Here is a 21,249-nt window from a genome sequence, read left to right as displayed (position 1 = left end):
TGCAGCTGCAGAACACCAACTCACTTTAACTGTTTGCCCTAGAATCTTATGTTTGTTATTCTTTTTCTATATTTCTAACAGCAGCAAACAGAAATGGTTGCACCTAAAGATTTTGTATGGTCAATTAATTCTTACATGGAAAAAAGCTGACTGGTTACTGTTCATCCTAATAATCAAGTAATGCTGGCATACGCATTAGCTTGGATGTGTACTTTTGGAAGTGGAATGTGAATTTATATGCAAAATAAGTGCTGGAAATGGGGATAGGAACCATAAAGAACTTATTTTATAAACATAAAGAACTTTATTTGCTAAATTGCCAATGTATTACATTCACAGTTAGGGTGGAAAATTGGCTGACAAAGGATTTATTGTTTCTCCTAATTGAACTGATTATTAATGCATAACCTCACCAACCTGACCTACTATTACAATGAATGGAACTCATAGCATTCAGTTATGGAAAAATATATTCTGCAAAGACTTCCAGCCATGTGTGATGTTACAGTTAAAAGACAGTTGTGAACAATAAGTAGTGAAAACTGAAAATCACTGTTCCTTATACTCAGGCCACAATGCCACTAAATGTATATGAAGTTGTTTATTGAATCATACAGTGTCATACAGTAAAGCCACACATTTTCACAATGGCTTTGAATGTCATCAAGCGCACCTTTTCTCAATTTGTTAAATAAGATTCTTGGGGCCAAATTTTCAGCGGATATTCTTAATTGTACATATATATTTTTGACAATTTAACTTTTGCATGTGCAATTACGTATTTTGCATGTGCAGAAGACAGCACCTGTATATTCTGTAAGCACTATGAAGAAGGCCCATTAAAATCTGGGGTAGAACGAGACTCCTCAGATTGTGGCTGCTGTTTTTTGCCCACAATGCATTACAGACACAAATATATATTATTAGCAATCTATCTGGCTACCTGATTTGTAGGAGAGAACAGCTGTTGAGGCATCTACTTACTAATAATTGTGCTCACAATTTATTGCAGTTGCAATAAATTATGGATGCCAAATTAGACCTGTAAGAAAAGGCTGGTGCTGAAAATCTGGCACTTAATGTCAATCCTTTAAAAAGGATGACAAATATTGACAGTATTGCTCCTTATGGGGACCCCATTCATCCTGTTGATGGAAATTACTTCTAAAATCAAATTCAACAGTGGTTCAAAGAGAGAGTGCCAAGTTCTTCAAAGGAGCTGCATATACTACATCCACATACTTGAAATGTTAGTTAGTGGCTTTAAAAGTGCATGGATAAAAATGGGGCCTTTTGTCAGTTACGTAATTTCTGTATTAATAAATTCCACTAGCTGCAGTGACCTAGATTTTGTTTTGTTGTGTGTTTTAATCTACTTTAGGGTCTAAGGCTCCAACCCAGCAAGGCACTTAAAAACATGCTCATTTAAGCTAATAAGACTACCTGTGTGCTTAAAAGTTAAGCATGCGCTTAAGTGCTTTACTAGATCAGGGCCTAAAAAGGTACTGAGTGCCCACAACACCCATTGACTTCAGTGGGAGTGGAGGATGATCAGCACTTCACAGAATTACGCCTTATTATAATTTCTATTGTACTTTACTAATAAGAAACCACAAGCAATACATCTCCCAAGGATTACTGCACACCACTTGTGGTTGAAGTCACTTAGTCTTCTGCCTGGTGCTTACCAACGCATCAATCATCCTGGAATATACTGCCTGTGCATGTCCTAACATTCCCCAGAATGACAGGGAGACTGCAAGAGAAAGAACTAAAGAAAACCCTGGAGTGATTGTGTGCATGACTCCACAGATCTTTACTCATGCCATCATTCACTCGGCTCCAGTTCAGTATACCTGTTCACGGAAGTAAGGGCTTGTAGTATCAGGCACTAACTTTGTAACTCCATATTCATCTATCTGTTATGTCTTTCACTTCACTAACCAAATACTGAGAAACTGCAAGACTAGAGTCTTTGAAATTTTAAGTTCCAAAGGTGGAAATGTTGCCTTTTGCAGCCCAGACTCTGTCACAAGATAGTATGATGGTGGGCAGCTGTGAATAGCTGGCTTATGAACAAAGTCCTAGCTTTCATGGCACTGGCAAAGACTCATAATCAAGTTCAGAATTTTTTAGGCCCTTCATCCAGGTCGGATTTGACTGGACCTGCCTGTGGACACATCTATGGTACAGTCAACTTTTGATTGGAAATGCTAAGAACCCATCCTTCTCCCTCCAGTAAAGGTCCATCAATCATTTCCTTTTGGATGGTGGAACATGAACAGTTGTTAGATTTATAGCCCTATGGGTTTTCAAATCCTAGTCTGGGGTTTTCTTTGAGTCTCTGTTTGCAAGAACAGTGGTTTCAGTTTAGCAGGCATTAAGGTCTTCTTACTAATGCACAGTGCTCATCCTTCTACTGCAGTGTACAGGATGTTCCTGGGTGGGCCGGGGGCAGAGCAAGAAGCAAATGCTCTTTGACAATTCCCAGACAGTGAAGCTTTGCAGTCCTTCAAGGCTGCTCTAAATTATGCAGGAGGCCGACTTGGTCCCCAGATGAGCCAAGATCAGGGAAGTAAAAGGTGACTTAGACCCACCTTACCCACTCCTTCACACACATAAGGTCTTGTTGGCACTAGGATTCAGATTTCACTTTCTGCACACTTTTGATTACATAGTTCTATTTTTGTATTGAAAATGTACCCAAAAATGTGAATATTGTCAAGTTCTGCATGCAAAGCTGCCTTCACTAGAAACATGACCTATTTCTGCTTACATGGGAAAACTATTTCAAATCTAAATATTTTAGGGTTATAAGTACTTGATCTCAGGGTCAGTTAAGTTTGCACTTTTCTAGTTGATTTCTGCCTTTCATGGTGAAGGCCCAGAATCTAATTTAAGTTAAGGCCATTTTATACCACTCTGACAGAGTAAGGGGACCTTTACAAGACAGAAAATTACATTTCAACCCACTTTATGCTGCTAACGTTGTGTTCAGTGGTCTTAGTGTAAATGAGAATCTGGTTTGAGGTCTATAAATATTTGCAAATTTTAAATGTGAAACCTCTCTATTAATTCAACACAGAAAGCCCTCCATTTGTCAGGCTATAAAGGTATTCCAAGGCACTAACTACATCAGATTTCTGATGTTGCTTTTTACTGTGAAGGAGATTTTGGGTGGAACAGAGCCAGGATGGGAGGATGGCTGATGGTCTGCAATTACACAGTTCCAGCTGGCAACTCACTTCCCTGATCAGAAGCGGTGGTACGGTGGTTGCGTAGCATAAAGCTGGAGGAGGGATGGAAGGATACTCTTCTCCCTAATCTATGTGGAACCCTCTGGGCACAATTCCAGCTTGTGCATAAGACTGAGACTTGACTCCCTATGATGTCATTGTGTGGTTAAGTTGCTCACAGAATTTACTAAAGATCCCTACTGAGAATGCAAAAAAAGTTGCCTAGAAAGCTTGATACTAACGAGGTTTTAGACTGTCTGAAACAGATTCAGTTTTGAAGTAACAGAATAGTCATATTTGGCTAAAAGGGGACATCCTCATTACAGAGTCACAGAAAAGGAGTAAGGGACTCTAGTTTCTCGCCAAACTAACCATTACTGTACGTACATATCTGGGGTGACTATAACAGGCTCATAATTGTTCACCTCATGTTGAAAACCTTATTACTTATGACTGTGGCCCCAAGGGTCTGATCCAAAGCCTGTTGAAACCAGTGGGAGACTTTTCATAGCATCTGATCCAAAGCCCATCCAGTCAAAGTCCAATACATAAAGTAGTACTTTGCGCTGAGGGAGAAAAATGCACCTTCTACACAAGATCAGGACTGCCCAGAGGGAAGGGAAGCAACAGTCTGCCCCAGGCCCACTGTTTGAAAGGGCCCCCAAACCGAGTGGCATTGCAACCTGGTGCACAGGGTCACAGCACCTCTCCTGGCCCAGCCGTCCCTCCTTCTGGGCCAAACCTAAGTGGCAGTGCAACCATATGTGCTAGGTTGTAACAACTGAAGCAGGGATCCAGGCCTAGGTCTGTCTCTAGGACAGGAGCCGCTACTGTGGGATGAATGTATTCAGGCTTGTTCTCTGACACCCCTCCCCCTCTGGGGTCTCACCTCAGTGTGTTTGCACCCTGGGGGAGGGAGTGGGGAGGCCCTCAGTTTCAGATTTTCCCCGAGACCCCAAAAACCTCTGTGTGGTCCTGCAGAAGAAAAAATAGTCTTTGTTCCCAGACTCACCATGGATGCTGATCTTTCCTGTCCTAACAACAGGCTTTGAAATAATAGAGCTACAGCCAGTTGCAGAATGGACAGCTAGAAATATGTATCTTTTCTGTTGAAAGAAAGCTCTGAGGAGAATACCTATCGAGCTGGAAGTTGTGAGGTTGTGACTTTGGTATTGCACTCTTTCACCCAAGGAGAGAACTGAATTCCGCCATGCATAACATCTAACTATGTTATTTATTTTTACTTTATGTAATATTTGTCCAAATAAAATATATTAATCATATCATGTTCAGTTCAGAGTTTTAGGCAGTGTGCATGGAGAACTATAAGAATTAATAAAGATAGCTCAGTGTAAATTATTTCAATCTGTACTCTTAAAACTGAATCTCATTTTTCAATATAAAGTAAAGACCTTTCAGTACAAATGCTCACAAAGCTACTTTACCTGTGCAAGATCTGTGGTCTGGCATTAGTGCAAAGCCTGATTTACAGCTACATTCATAACTGCCCTCTGAGTTTGTACAGAAGGTGTCACAAGCTCCATTCATTATGCCGCATTCATCAATATCTAGAAGGAAAGAAATGAAAGTGAAACACACACACGAATAACCTTTTTTGTTCAGCATATTTCAGGGATACATTCTGAGCCAATTTACAAAAGGGCTTCAATCCACTTCAATCCAGTCTCTACATTGGTGCACACCATTTTTGTTCACTTTTTACACACCCCGCATTGGGAGTTGCAGGTACTTGGAGGTACATGTGGACATATACATAGGCACATCAGGGAAATGAGATGTCCAATTAATTTAATGCATGTACAAATGACCCTGCACTTCTGTCTCTCTAGGTGCCTATATAATCCCCATCGCAGTAATTCCTGACTCAGCTACAGTCAACAGAAATGCTTGTGTAAGGGTTTACAAGATTGGGCCAAAGTCCCTGACTGTACACGCCTTATTCAGGCAGGATCAGAACCACTGATTGTGCATGTACATCAGAATTTTTCAATATACAAAAAGGGCATTCACATTTTTTGTACACAGGATCTGGTACAAGCTTAGAAACCTTTTCTGAACTTTTGGCTTTTAAAGGGAACAGATAGTGGAAAGTCATACAACAAAGGATAAATGTAAGCATCAACTGATCCACCAATTTTACTGGCCCAATGTACTGTAACCTCAGAAATGCCAATCTGAAATAAAATACAGATCTGAGGGATATCACAATGTATTTAAGTGTCTTTAATTATTACATTTTACACCACTTTCAAAATTATTGTTTTTTATATCTTCTACTGATTAATTTTTATTGAACAAAATTATCCAATAAGTGAATATGCTGTGTAAATACTATGAGTAACTAAAACTAAAACAAATATCAAAGAAAATGGGGGCATAAGGGTCGGATTTGAAAGCAGTGATGTAATTTCCTTGATCTCAAATAAAGGGATGTGAATGTTCAGATTCTTCACACTGCTTTGACACTATGCACTAAATTATTGAATCAGATATAGTTATATTTTATTATGTAGAAACTATTATTTACATCAACTGCTGTTTGTGAAGCGGCAAGTATTAATTTGTGTGCTATGATCATTAATAATTACAGCTGCTTTGAGGATCAAATTCTTACCAATACAAAATAATTTGTCAGGTGTGGACTTGTATCCAGAGTCGCAGGCACACTGATACCTTCCAATCAGGTTGACACAATGTCCATTTCTGCACAGGTTGTGGCTTAGGTCACACTCATTAATGTCTATTTCAAGAGAAAAAGAGAACACATTTTTAAGTGTCTGAACTGCAACAATGCTTGAGTAAATGTCATAAATGGATGCATTGTAGAAATGACCTATATATGGTGCACATTTTACAGGCACCATCGTACCTATACATGCGGAGATATTTGCAGCCATTTGATGACCTGGAGGACAGTCACACTGAAAGCTTCCTTCTGTGTTTATGCAAATGCCACCTCGGCACAAGAGAGGATTTCGCTGACACTCATCAATGTCTGTAAAAGGAAAGGGACACACATCACTGCAGGAGCTAAAAGGCCCTGCATGCAACACAGAACAAAGTGCTGGAGCTAAACAGCAACACTGAGAACGAGTGTTTGATCCTTGGCATTCTGAGGGTGCATATATGCAGCTCCCTCTCCTGCAAATAGTCTCCTGACCTCTTCCAGTTGCTTATCCTTCTCCCTTTCCACACCTCCAGAGACACACCATTTTCCCACGTAGCTTATGCCACACCCTCAGTGAGTCAATAAATCAGTTCCTCCCTACCCAGTGGGACAATTCCCTCATTTCTCTGTTGCCTCTGCTCTGAGCTCCCTCCCCACACAGACTTGTGCTCCAAGTCAACCAGCTTCCCTTTGCTGGTGAGGACACAGGAATCAGCTTCTAACTGAGACAGCAAGAAGGGGCTTCAGAAGAGCTGGAAGGGTTTTCAACAGTGAGGAGATGGGGCAAGACAAGATTCATTCTGGGTAAAATCCCTGGCTTGCCAATCCATTAATTCCTACTAGAACCCCATTCACCAGCTACAATTATTCATTAGAAAATGGCTTGTCTCATCTCCTAAGAGTGGGTGGGCAGGTGGATGGGCGGGTTACTAGTGTGCACATTCCTAAAAAAGAATGTCACTTCAAATCACTGGGTCACTACATGGTTTTGAGGCTCTGCATCAGTCATCCTTTAAAATTTATACTGGAGCTTTCCAGTGTTTTAACTGAGCCCCTCCCTGCCTCTCACCCCTTCCCAAGAGCCACATTCTGCTCTCAATCACACACTTCTCAATCTGAATTAACTCTGTTGGTTTCCATAAAGTTGTTCTTGATTTATACCAGAGTAACTCAGAACAGAGTCTGACTAACAATGACACAGTAAAAAAAGCTGCCTCTAATCATGCTATACACGCTGTGCTGCTGTCTATAAGATGGGGATCTTGGGGATGAACTGAGAATCCCTGCCATTTATTTGTTTGTGCTTTGGCACCCTTGAGAGGCGGCAAATTCATTCTTGGGGTGAAAACTAAGCACCCTCTTTAGGATCAGCCCTGAAATGAGTTAAGTAACAACATTTACTTTTCATTATTTTTAACTGAAAATTTCAAGCACAAAACCCAATGAATGTCGAGTATGTTGGAATAACAATCCTTTGAGTGGAGACAGACTAAGCCCAGAATCTTTTATCTTCTCTCCCAACCCCAACCCCTGAACTTCAGTGGTTCAGATTAAATGAACCTAAACCCAACTGATGGATCTGATTAATCAGAGTTTGCAAATCCAAAACCAGCCGGATTCACCCACTATAGAAATGGAACAAAAATAAAACCTTTCATATGCCTATCCAGTAAAAAGGAAACCAGATCAGGAAGCCAGTCCTGCTTCAGTTTCCATAACAAAGCCTGATAAACAAGCCTTTGCAAAACCAATCCAACACATGGCCTCTGTACCCCATCTTTGGGATTTAACATAAAACATACCCATGCAGTTTTTCATCATCATAAATCCACTTTCATAGCCTTCAAAACATTTACACTCGAAGTCCCCTGGGGTATTGACACAGATGCCTTGACCACAGAGATCAGGAGATATGCGGCATTCATCAATATCTGAAATACAAATAATTTTAAATGCATGTTAAAATATAATTCAACATCTGTGTTTTCAATACAATGTTTTGAAAGCTACCAGCTAAGACTTTTACCTGTACAATTTCTTTCTTCAGAATCAAGTGCAAACCCGCTGTCACATTTACACTTAAAACTGCCAATGGTGTTTCTGCATTTTCCATGGGTACAAAGACTTGGGATCAATTTACATTCATTGATATCTAAAAATGAAACAAAGAAAGGTTTGGTTATTTTTAGTAACCATCCAATTTAATAAAACTTCACTGCAAGAGATTCAGGTTAGTAACGTTCTAAATCCAGCAATAAGGACTAACTTGTCAAAAGCTGCAAATACAATTGTGTGCATGCAAACTGGTGTGCACACAGTCAAATAATAATGACAACACTTGAGGAATTATATAGCTCTTTTCATCCATAGATCTCAAAAGCGCTTTCCAAAACCAGGGATGTATAATTATTCCTATTTCACAGATGGGGAAAATGAGGTAAAGCATTTACAAATTTCATTTGGACATATGGTGAACAAAAAGTATTTATGTGAAAAAAAATGTATTTACAAAATACAGTAGCAAATTTAGAGAATGATTTGAGTGCAAATTTGATCCTGTATATTTAAAGTAGTTCATTCCTTTTTTATGCTTTTACAGGTGAACACAAAGACCTTCTCAGATGATGCTGTCAGCAGGGGATAGAGTGAAAGTGACTGCACACATTGAGTTATTAGGGAAAGGAAAGCTCTGTGAACCAGTACAGAAGTAACAGTATGATCAGCAGCATTTGCTATGTAACTAGGTTCTAATGGAGGCCTTTATTCAGTGCAAGACTATTCATGCCCCATACACCTCCCAGTTACTTTCCTTCTATGATCCTGCACCATAAAATAAGGGGCTTCTGGGAGGCAGGATTTGGCGCTACAACAGGTGATATACCGTCTTGACTTCACATCATCTTAACAGATGACATTCTAAGTTCCTGTAAGCCACTTTCCATGCATATGAGACCAGGAACTAGGCCCTCGTATGTCCGAAAACATGCAATAAGGGGCCACCATGTGAGCAGTACAAAGGACTAGCTATTTTCAGAGTTCAGTGAATCACATTTATCATACCCCACTATATCATAGCCTGAAAACCACAACAAGAATTTATACTGTGATTCACCCACACAGTAATGTAAAGCACTAACACACATTAAGCTGACCTCCAGTTTATTTTGTCACTAATGGCTATTTTTCCCCTCCTTTGTCTAACGGAGTCTGATCCAGGGATCACTGAAGTCAACAGAAAGACTCTTATTAGCTTCAGTGAGCACTGGATCATGCCCACAGTGGCCAAAGAGAACTGCCAAAAGAACCACTCCATCCCAATTTCTGAGAAAAAGGAGACTTCCATGAGTTAGAGAAAATATAATTACCATAAACAAAAGCACATTACACTTCTTTATGGATAATTAATGACTTGGTAACTGTTTATAAAACTAATCCTGAAACAACCACCACCAAGTGTCATTCTCATCCGTTTTTTTCGTTTGTTTGTTTTTTTTCATGCATCTGATGAAATGGGTTGCAGCCCACGAAAGCTTATGCCCGCAGGAATTTGTTAGTCTTTAAGGTGCTCCAGGACTCTCGTTGTTTTTGCAGTATACAGACTAACACGGCTACCCCTCTGGAAATTCTCATTTGTGTTTCCCCTTCCTTTCAAATATTAGAGCATTTGTTTTTCCTGTTATGTAGTTTCTTTACATATCTTTCCCAAACATGTCCACATCCACTTGCACTTTTCACACCATGTTGCTTACTCTAAACGGTAACCAAGGGAAGAAGCTTTCAGAATGAGCTGGTAAGATGGCACTACCGCACTCCCTTTAATGCTGGAAATATATCCTGCAGAGTCACAACATGACCTAAATGAATGAAGGCTTCTTCATTTGCTGTTTTTATCATTAGAATATAATGATTTGGCCAACAAACTCCATGGCTCAGACTCTAGAGTAGGTTCGTTTTTGCACAGCTGAAGCTATCTTTACAGAACATGGTATGTTTCCCCCACCTCCTTCAACAGATGTGCAAGCATTTTCAAAAGTGTTTAGAGACTCTTTCTCCCTTGATTTCCAAGGCAATTTAAATGTATGCATCAGGCACAGTAAGCAACAGTTCCATAACAATTCCAAAGTTGGCCAGTCATTTTGTTTCAATTATAAGGGGCCAGAGGCAAGATTTTCAAAGGTATTTAGGTGTGTAAAGATGCAAAGAAGCACCTGGTAGGATTTCCAGAAGTGCCCACAGCAGGTTAAGGGCCCAGCTCCCATTGAAATCTACAGGAGTTAGCTATTTGGGCACTTTTAAAAATCCCACTAGGCGCCTCTCTGCATCTTAGGGTGCCTAAATATCTTTGAAAATCTGGCCGTATATCCTTACTCAGTTATCATTCCTTCCTTATCCAAGCCCTAACTCGTCAGAGTTCAAGTCCATAGGAGTTTAATCTGACTCAGAAAAGATGAAAAACCAAGGACTGCCATCAAGATTTGTCCCCCAGTGGCTTCACAAATGAATTAAAAACCTCTTACATACCTTTAAAGAACGCTTTTCCATTTATAATCTCTCCCTTAGTAGCAATTCCAAGTCCTCTCGGACAAAGAATTTCAAATTCAGGAGTTCCCTTCACAGGACATTCCTCACATTCAGAGCCCCATGCTGCACCAACAGAACAGCAGCAAATATCCATTCGGTGCCGGCCTGCTATTGGTAATGTACATTCTTCATCTTCATGCTTCAAGTAGCAAGTCTCCAAGCGAATATCTGTTGGGTAATTAAACACTGAGCTGATGGAAAATTGTGTGTGCACAGGCACATGTGTGTGTTTAATGAGCACGAGTGTTTGAATTTATGGGTATTTGACAAACAGTCTGCCTCACTGGGGGGCTGGAGGGAAAGCATAATACAAGAATCCTCTCCCGGAATCCCTTCTCAGTAGGGCTTGCTCCATTTCTTCAGCTCAGGATGATGCACTAGAGATACTGCAGAGCTCAGTTCACTGGAATTACTGGCACTAAACTCTGGAATTTACATGTCCAGATTTAATAGGCCTAAAAACTTTCCAGGAAATGGGGCTCAGCATTTGAGAGCAGTTTGGATCAGGGAGGAGGGGACCTCAAGCATTCCAGTTCTGCCATAACTTATGTCTGTTCAACAAAGTTTAGTGTTAAAAAGAGGTGAATACACTGTGGATGGAAGACTGCAGATAGACAGAGAGCACTTGAAACTGAAATCTTCTTCTGGACTTCCCACGCAAACAGATGTAGCATGGGGAAAAGCAGTACAGCCTTCCTCATACTCAAAATGTACCTCAGCCCTGCAGTGACCACCTCCGGGGAGGAGTGGGACTAGTCTCCATGTCCATTCTATCCTTGACTTCTTGCTGAGGCTGCTAATAAAGGTTGCCAAACATTGCCAGATTTGCTGATGGTGTTATAACATGGACATCTGCCTTCTGGGAAATGGAGCAAGGCTCCCACCTCATTTCACATAAGTTACTGACCTCCCCCATCAGATGAGTTTTGGTCATTACCTATGCTACCTAGTCTGAGTTCCAGCTGGCAACCTGGAACTGAATGACTCTGTACCCCATTACGGATCCCATTTTAAAATGATTATGAATAAAATCTATTTCCCTCTTTACAAGGAAGCATAGAATAAAAATCTTTGTTTGTCATACAGAGATTTGGGTTTTTCCCTCCAAACATCAAAAGAACTGTACAATAGCTTAATACCTACCATGACATGTCCGTCCAGAGGCATCTAAAATCATTCCACTAGGACACTGGCAAACAAAGGAACCCAAGGTATTGACGCACTGCCCATTCGTACACACTCCGGGAAACACTTCGCATTCATTTACATCTATTTCCAGACAAAATTATAAAAATGAAAATCAATGCCAAAAACATACCCAAATTAGAAAAATATAACATTTTAACACTCCCATTTTAGGACTGAATACAAAAACACATCAATCTGCAGAGTCTGGCAAAATTCCATACTCTTGAGCTTTCTTAAGCAAGTCAGACAGAACTAAATAATTACAGCCACCTGCAACTGATAAAAAAATATTTAAAATGTTGTCATTGCACCTTTGATATGTCTCTTGAAATCAGGTTAATAAATTAAACAAAATTAGATCACTGAAAAAAGCTGTCCTGCTGCATGTTCATTATGGGACAGATCATTAAAAGCATTCAGGTGCCTAAAGATGTAGTCAGACATCTAGTGCAATTTTCAGAAGTGCCTATTTGTCTAACTCCCATTGAAATAAAATTACGCACATGTTTAGGCACTTTTGAAAATCCTGCTAGACACCTATCTTTAGGCACCTACATACTTATAAAAATCTGGCACAATGTCTTTTTCAGCCACTTGTAACTTTATTGATTAGTCTAAGTTCCTGAACATATCCCTGGTAAACATGGAATTTAACTTGATTGTGTAAAAGCATCTGATTTTTATTTTTTAAGAGGCAAAATTTGTACTGTCTTGTATGCCAAGGTGTAAAAGATAACTCAGCCTGCTGAACTAGGATGGCCTCAATGTAAATAACTGGCTTTGTAATGGCATGAAAGCAGCCCTTCCACTTCCTCCTCCTATGGAAGGTGCCGTATTTCACACAAAAAAAAGCTTGACTATTTTTGTTAAAAGTTGTCTTAGAAATTAAATTATAGGCCAAGAGTAAGCATCAGAAATTTAAGCAAGTTATGAGGGAGTGAGCACAGGGGATTAGAATGAAAGGGCACTTGCAACCCGCAGTTACATCGCTCTGTCAGAGAGAGAAGCCAGGAAATTGGTGATTGATTCTCTATGTTGCCGACTCTTGCAATTTCTTCATGAGTGAAGTGAGTCTGGCCTACACTGGAAGCCAGGCTCGCTATGACAGGAGAAGCTCCAGACTGCTCATGAATATTAGTTCTGCCTGAGGAAAAATCCCTCTGACTAGCTGCCTTCCCCACTTCCCTCCTCCAGCGGAAGAACCCCTCATACAGCTGCTTCAAGAAGCAGGCAGGGCTTTCCGCTCAGCCTCTCATGGAGCCATTACCATCTCACTGGAGGGGAGGGAAGGAGGAAGCAGAAAGAGTCCAGTAGCTCAGGGAGTTCCACTTCTTCCTCCCATCCTGCGAACAAGGGACAGGCAGAGAGGGAGTGTGAGCGATCCTGCACCAGGGGACAAAATCATCTTAATAAATTTGGGAATATTGGCAACACTAATAGTCACACACATTGGGAAGGCAGGGTGAGTTCAATAATCAAAAGACAGACCAAAAACACATCATCTTCCTTCTTACACCAAAAAAAAAAAAAAAAAAAACCACCACCACCACCACCACAAAAAAAAAACAAAAAACCCTCCTGATATTTGGGCTAATCAGATGATTTTTGGGGTGTGACTCATGATTTTTTCATTTTTGGGTTTGGCAATACTGGATTTACTAGGTTTATCGGGTGAAATTCATAGTATGGGAACAGCCTATGTAAGACCCTTGAGCTGGTGGCGGAGGGCAGTGTAGCCAGAACTGCCACTGAAGAACCTTTGCATTTCAGACACACTCCAGAGCAGGGTGAGTGACAGCTCCATGATGGCTGGGAAGCAGGAAGCAAGACCACTGGATCCATGATTATGTGAAACAAATGGAACAGACTTCATTGCAGAAGGTGGCAGATGACCTGTGGACACTTCCAGCTTCATGGTTTGTCTGTGGGTTGGAGGCCTGTTGTTAACTCCATCCCAAACACATCAACTTATTTCCCTGTACAAAACCCATTTTACATGAATTGTGTGTGGGGATGAATGAATATCACCCTTGGGAAATGACTATTACCATTTGGTTCCTTCTCCCCCTATTTGCCCCAAATAAATTCCCTAGGCAAATATTTTCCCTGCATCTTCTGATCTGAACAGTTCTTACGCAGGTGGAAGCCAAATGCTACTGGCATATGTTAAGAGCAAGGGTAACTAGTATGAGAAAGTTTGGGCTGTTTTGGCCCACTGGAATGAGGAGGATTAAAACATGTAACAGTTGTAAGATAAAGTGCTGGTAAAAGAAATGCCTAAAACATGGTGTCCACATCTTGGATTAATAAATTTTCCATCCCAGCAGTGCTGAAAATGTTCTAAGTCTTTTCTTGTGACTAGAAATAGGTGGGGCCACTTTATTCCCCCCTTTTCTTTCACTTACACACTCCAGAAAGTATTGCTGAGGTCAGATAAGTAATATACAGTGGGCCTGGGGTATAGAAGTGCCAAGGTATTCAGTCACCATTTGGAAAGTGCAGAATACATGTGAGGGTGTTCCTACTTTATTTTTTTGGTTGTGTTTCATTCGTTCGTTTGTCAAAAAACTGCTTCTTCCTACAAGTCACATATGGGAATAATTTGTTTTTAAAATATTTCAACTGCAGTGTCATGTCAGATTGTGTCAGTCATGATGACCTGCTACAGTTTGAGACTCTCTGAGTTTGTGCATAGTAGGGAAATATACAGTACTTTGGCTGGGATTCAAATTAATACACAATAAGGAGGGAAAAGGATGTTGGGGCTTTAAATTTTCACTGCATAACGTGTGACCATCTCACACACTGTAAAAAAATATGCATTTTAAAAACCAACCTTTCCTTTAATTAATGGTTCACCATGGCCTGAAGCAGATTCCTTATACAACAAGGAAATGGCTGAAATCTAAAGCTAGAAATTATTTTAAAAAGAGAAATAAATTATTTAAATTTGATTTTAAATTCCATTTTACAGTTCTATTTTATTTGTATATGTTTATGTTTATAATAAAATCCTATTGTAATATCATAATGCTACACTTCTGTAATTGTTATTACAGACCCAGGATGCATTTTATTTTGACCCAGTAAGTTACTCCACAATAAGTAACAATATTAGAAAAGGCAGAACCATCTCCATATACCATTCTAGTTTGTACAGGCAAAGATGTACGCTCTGAGTGAGTAGCATCAGTCTATATATCGTCGTCAATTATCACCCAGTGAGACCATATTAATCCCTGGTGCAAATCTAATGAGGCCAATGGTGTAACACCAGGGATGAATTTGGCTGTGTGTTCTTCCATGGCAAATTGGCAAATAGCTCTAAACCTAAACACCAGCATTTCATCATTCAAAATGTGATTTATGTTTCAAAGTAACAGTAAATACCTTCACACAATGTTCCCCTTATTCTTGAATATCCTTTTGAACAGATTGGGTCTGTAAATAAATAAACAAACATGAACTTTCAGAGTCCAGAGCTTGCTGCTATGATTTACTTTATTAACAAAAAGGAAGACATGAAACATTTTCTGCCTATGAAAAATATGGGAGTATGGAAAGTATTTTCTGAGCTAATAAAGGCACAGAACAGAATAACTACATTAACAATGGAATGTGTCAGTGACTCCCCTTGGACCCTTTCCTCACTAACCAAACTAAACTAAAGGTGGAGTTAAACGACTCCAGCTTCATTCACAGCCATTAATTACATTAAAATGTTACCCTACAGAAGTCACAACACATTATAGTCATTGAGCTCCTAGGGCCACAAAATTAGCACTGGTGTAAGTGTTTCCAGTGAAGTTTCAGGGATGAATTTAACGCAGAGACTTCAACATCAGGCAAGTTTCAGCCTTCAGTGAACAAGATCTTCTTTAAATGTCTGGGTTATCAATCTTTCCCTGCATCAGAATACTTCCACTGCACAGTTTGATCTAATTATCAAGCAAAGAGGAAAGGATCTCAATCCATTCCTTGCTCAGCTGTAGAACTCACTATGTTATTAAGTAATCCAAGGTTTTCACAACAGGGTCTAAAACCTCTATTACCATACAAAGGACCATATGCTTGCTAACATTTTCATGGGAGCTCTGAAGTCATCCATTTAATACTGTCTTGGCAGGATCCCTATATCACTAATTAAGACAAACTATAGTACAGCAACATGAAATATCACAGAATGTAGGTGTGGTCCAGTCCTTCAAATCTAATTGCACAATATTAAGCTAAAGGAAATACGACCAAATGCTGCCTCTCAAGCATTACACTGTCTCTTTTCCATGCTAGGTGGGAAAAGGGTAAGCAACATTATTTTGTAATGCAACAGTTAAAATAATTTCACCAACCTATGACTGGCTGCTGTGCAAGTGTTGCTGGCTTGACTCTAAACAGAACTGGCTGAAATTTTCAGAAATACTGAGCATTGGTGTGTCTAGTTGCTATATGTGCCTGTTGTTGTACACCTAACAACTTCACACCATCTCTTAACAGGGCAAGCAAGGCACAGAAATAGCTCTGTAAATCCCAGCCTATGCCAACTGATTTCCTGGTCCTATTGGCCACACCCACAATGTGTAACATTTGGCAGAGCTGGCCCTCGGTATCTAGAAATTAAGACCGTATCTGCTACCCCTTTTTAATATGGCATAGGTACATATATGGTCACTGGCCTCTCTTTTAGTCATTGAAAGTATAAATTAGGTGCCAACTAGTTTTGGAAATCCCAGCTGCTTGTCTTTTTTGTAGGCTTAGACCCGCTATACCATGCCCAACTGGCTGAAAGGTATTCATGCTTTTGAGTGGCTTTATAAATTAAAATGTGAGGGGAGAGGAGGAAGCAGATGTATTAACATGACTCTCATCACATATTCTATATGAGCATAGAGGCATTGTCAGGGAATAAACCAACGATCTTACCTCGTTCACAGGGTGTACATGGGCTACCCCAAGCAGCACCTAGCGAGGAACAGCACTGGGACTTTAGGGTTGCCCCATTGATATTTACTTCACATCTTCCATTCACAATACTCTGCCAACAGGTGCCCTTAATAGTTTCTATTGGAAAAAAACACAAGACGCTGCCATACAGAGTATTTAGCATTACATATATTCACATAAATATACAACGCATACATACATAATGATTAATATATATGCAAATGTACTTGAATTTCAGCATGCCAAACTTGTATCTCTGATAATATTAGAAGTGAATATATTAAAAATATTCTTATTGTACACTTCCCTGTACTGGGCCACATCCTGAAACCTGGCTCAGTACTGAACACCTAAAATGCCTATTGACTTTATGCCTATTGACCCCAGTGGGAGCCGCTCAGCACCATTCAGGATGTGGACCACTATATTTACTGTGACTCAGACCACATGCCCATGTAGAACAGTAAAAGGGAGCACAAACTCCTCTTATGCTTCTAGTTGGTCTTTGGGACTGGGTGGATGGGAGAAAACTGGGCTATTGTTCTGCCTTCTTGGAGCAAGTGGGCAGGGATTGGCAAGGAATAGCTGAGGACTTGATGGAGCTCTGTCTCCACCTCCCTTCTCGCTGGCCAGAGAAGGTGGGCCAGCATGGTGCTTGGGGTTAGTAATTTACTGCTGACATATGACTCCCAGGAGCCAGGAGGAAGTAAGGGGAGGAACTGCAACTCAGAGGAGTATCTCCAAGTCACAATGTCTTCCAGGGCTATACCTGGGGTGGTACAGCTTGCACACCATCCGTTGCTCAGGCTTCACCTAAAGTCACAAACTACCCCATCCTGAAGTTCAAATCTGTGTCCATTTGGTAGTCTCCCTCATAGATGCACCCAAATGGCATGTATAGTTTTGAAAAGCTGGGCCTGTGTGTCTGTATACTACGCACAAAATCTATCTCCCCTCTTTCAAATCGAAATGAAAGCACATTGTGTTCCCAATAGCTAGAGTCATGTATCCAAGGTAATGGTGAAAACAAACACTTTTAAAACATTGTTTCTGTAACATTTTCCACTAAACTTATCTATCCAAGTTATTTTTAAAAGCTTTCTGGACATGGTGTACAATATTTGTATGTCACTGGACATTTTCAACTGATGAACATACAATCTTTGATGAATAAATACCTATGCAGACGGTTCTTGTTGTATCCAAAGTACTTTCAGGGCTACATTCACAAGCAAAAGAGCCAAGTGTATTTTTGCATATTCCATTAACGCAGGGGTTAGACTCACATTCATTAATATCTAGAAGAAGCGAAACACACTCACGTTAGTGCCTATAGCTGCCAGTAAGACTTCAGAAAGCCTCCTTCAATCTAGCTAAAACTGAAAATCTTCCTACTTGATAGGAAATTCTCCTGATATTTTGGTTTCCAGCTATGGTACTGGACTGAGCGACTACATGACTAAAAATATGCTAACACATTACATTGATAGGAAAGCTCTATTCAGCGACAGCCTCTGTTTTTTTCAGTGAGGTCCAACTGCCCAGTTTTACAGCTGGACTGAGTTGGTCAAGTGACTTGTTTAGTCAGTGTTTAGTCAGTGTTTAGTCACATGTTTAGTCAGTGACTCAAATTGGAACCCTCTGGCCCAAGTGTACTTAGACAGCCTATTCTAAAACACTTGGGCCTCATCAACACTAGCACTTTCCCCACTGTTGTCACAAGCATTTGGGCAGTTCCACTGGTGGTAGCGACAGGAGCTGTTGGTTTAGACCAGACACAGGTCTCTTTACTATCAGGTTGTTTAACACTCATATGTTGCATCTTTGTCTCCCACCCATCATTTCCCTTTGTCTTTCTAGACTGCACCCTCTTCAGGCTAAAGACTGTCTCCCTGTTGGTGTTTCAAACACACCGGGCACATTTTGAGCATTACCACATGGTAAATAATGGCATAACTGTTGGCATCACTACCTGCGTTGTCTATAATAAACAAATAAGTTTTCTTATGTAAACCTAACATGTCTGCACAGCAGAAGTTAAAACATTACCCCTGAAAGTCTCTCAAGAATACAAACAACTTTCTTTCTTTCTTTAATATTCAGAGTGAAAAGTATAATATTGGCAATCTCCATTCTGTTCTTGGTAGGCTACTAATACATCTACAGTTTGGATTGGAGATTTGATTAGGTTTTAAGCTTTCATGGACTGAATTTACACTGACTAGTTTCTAAGCATTAGTACAATATACAACTATTCTATCCTGCCTTAACTGGAAATCATATCAACGGCTGGCAAAGACTACTGAACTAAAGAACTCCAGTAATATGGTGAAATGTTTTAAACTGCAATTAATATAGCTAGACTGTAATGGGCTGTTATCAATTACCTTCACATGTTTTCAGATCAGGCTTGTATATAAATCCTTTGGGACAGGTGCAGGTAAAGCTTCCAGGGGTATTTCTGCATTGTCCATTGTCACACAGCAGTGTGTTCAATGCACATTCATCAATGTCTGCAATGAAAATTGGAAACATTATGAGAAAAAAAAAAACATGCCTTGACAAGGGGCCATGAAAGAATTCCCTTTCCAAGCAGCCATATTTCATTAGGACTGATCTTCTTCTGTGTGTGGGGGCGGGGGAGGAAAGGGGGAAGAGAGAGAAAGAGAGAAAACGAGTTGCACTTTGGAGATTTTTAATACTGGGATGGTCCCTGAAATTATTTAAAATAAAAAATGCCCAGTACAAATATAACTATAGTGATACCATAAAGTAAAAAATCAAAATGATATATCCCTGTACTTTACAATTACTATTCTTTATTTCTTATCTAATGATGATTTGGAATGAAAATAAGGGTAACAATAACAGATCTATTCATTTAAACTACCTGGGTATCATCTAGATAAAATTACATTCTTTCCTGTTTATTTTATTCTTTTTAAGATTAGGAAAATTTGAAAAAAACTTGTTTATATCTTTCTAGATCCCTTTCCTTCCTTCCTCACCTCCTTAGTGCTCTATTATATTAATGAATATTCAACTTAGAGAAGTTTTGCCATTTTCTCTTTTTATGAAAGACTTATCTATTTGGCACAGTCATAATGCTATTTAGAATGAAGCTGAAAGTCACCCTTTGGTCTTGTCCATACTAGAAATTTTCTTCAAAATTTCTCATCCTTCATACTACTGCTGGAGTTGCAACATTGATTGTAGAAATTGTGAGAGAGCTAGTTTAGATTGACTGTTGGTAGCCACTGGCATTTAAACCCCCCATATTTTCTAGGCCTGCTCTGGGCTGGGTTAGATGCTGTGGTGAAAGAGGCTAATCTACAGCAGCTGCATTTTTATTCAAATTTCCAGCACTGCTACTGTAGATATGATTTTTGGGAACCCAAAGCTCAAGACTCCTTAGGGGATCTTTGCATGAGACCGGTTACTTGAGAGAAGCTGCAAGAAGGTGGCACAGGGCCATAATGGATAGGTGAACATCAGGAAAGCTGTGAACATCAGGAGGACCCAGAGAGCAGTTAGGCAGAACCGGATGTGTCAGAGAGACCTCAAGAAATGTTGAGAGAAGTTGGGAAGACTGTAGAAAAACAGAGGGCCAGAGCAGCAGCTGGGAACTGTGGAAGTGATAGAAAGGCCAAGGAAATTTAGGAAGTAAAGTAGAAAGTCTGGGAAGTTTCAAAGCAGGCCAGGAAAGTAGAAGGAGGGGGCCAGGGGAAAGACTGCAGAGGATAACTGGGTGGGCTTGGAGGAGTGGCTGGGAAGGTAGGACAAAACTGGGTAGGACAGAAGAGATGTAACAACTAGGGGTGGATACTGAAATGGGACACACAGCATGCTGGAGGACAGGAAGAGCATTGGAGATCACGGAAAGGAAGGTAGAAGGATCAAAGGAAATATCAGAGAATATCAGTGTACAAAACAGGAAGGATCAATGGAACACTTGGCAGGGGGAGTCAAGCATCAAGCTTTGAGAGGGAAAAAGGTAAGTTTCATACCAATGCAGTTTTTCCCGCTTGCATCCACTTCATACCCAGAATTACATATGCATTTATATGTTCCACGCAGATTCTCACAGATTCCATTTGGGCAGATATCAGGATCCAGTGCACATTCATTAATATCTGCAAAACACAACAAAGTTCATGATTTCCTTTGGAATGTCAAACTCACTAAACCAGAAAAAGTCACACTTTTCAATATCAATAATACGGAGTTGCCACATTTTCACAAGGATGCCTTTCTAATTAAGAACTCCCATACAAAAAGTCATCCCCCGAAGAATTAAGACCACTACCTTCATAGCGACTAATCTCCACCGCTAACCCACAGGTGTTTGAGAGTCCTGTAGTCGTAAACAGGAGCTGGAGATTATCTGAAAACCCTTGAACTATTGTCTCCCATGTGAAAACACACAGTGCTAAGAAATCACTGCATAGCCCACTTCATTACACTTGCAGATAGTGTTTTGTTGAAAATACCTGTTTGAGCATGGATCTAATGGCCCTTACTCCTGAACAGTGCCTGTTTTCTATGGAGCACAGTCCTACTCACACCAATAGGCTCAGTCATGAGGACTGCTTGCAGGAGTAAGGCTTTCCATGA

The 21,249-nt window shown here is 40.2% G+C and overlaps 1 protein-coding gene across 3 annotated transcripts in view; it reads right to left on the bottom strand.

The window, feature by feature from the left end:
• Nucleotides 1-21,249, bottom strand: part of FBN1 (fibrillin 1) — a 207,301-nt gene that overhangs the window by 65,324 nt on the left and 120,728 nt on the right. For all 3 annotated transcript variants that reach the window (XM_067555802.1, XM_067555804.1, XM_067555805.1), the window contains exons 19-30: nt 20,643-20,768; nt 19,023-19,148; nt 17,814-17,933; nt 16,615-16,752; nt 15,085-15,135; nt 11,650-11,775; nt 10,447-10,674; nt 7,952-8,077; nt 7,728-7,856; nt 6,127-6,252; nt 5,872-5,997; nt 4,682-4,804 (exon numbers count right to left, since the gene is read on the bottom strand). In XM_067555802.1, coding sequence (XP_067411903.1) covers nt 4,682-4,804; nt 5,872-5,997; nt 6,127-6,252; nt 7,728-7,856; nt 7,952-8,077; nt 10,447-10,674; nt 11,650-11,775; nt 15,085-15,135; nt 16,615-16,752; nt 17,814-17,933; nt 19,023-19,148; nt 20,643-20,768 — 1,545 coding nt within the window. The remainder of the gene's footprint in view (nt 1-4,681; nt 4,805-5,871; nt 5,998-6,126; nt 6,253-7,727; nt 7,857-7,951; nt 8,078-10,446; nt 10,675-11,649; nt 11,776-15,084; nt 15,136-16,614; nt 16,753-17,813; nt 17,934-19,022; nt 19,149-20,642; nt 20,769-21,249) is intronic.

The sequence above is a fragment of the Emydura macquarii genome, unplaced genomic scaffold, assembly GCF_026122565.2.
Source record: "Emydura macquarii macquarii isolate MOO-44397 ecotype Brisbane River unplaced genomic scaffold, CSIRO-AGI_Emac_v2 contig_1644, whole genome shotgun sequence".
In the NCBI taxonomy this organism is placed as follows: domain Eukaryota; kingdom Metazoa; phylum Chordata; order Testudines; family Chelidae; genus Emydura; species Emydura macquarii.
The sequence above is the reverse complement of the archived record's forward strand: the minus strand, read 5'-3'. Positions and strand labels throughout refer to the sequence as shown.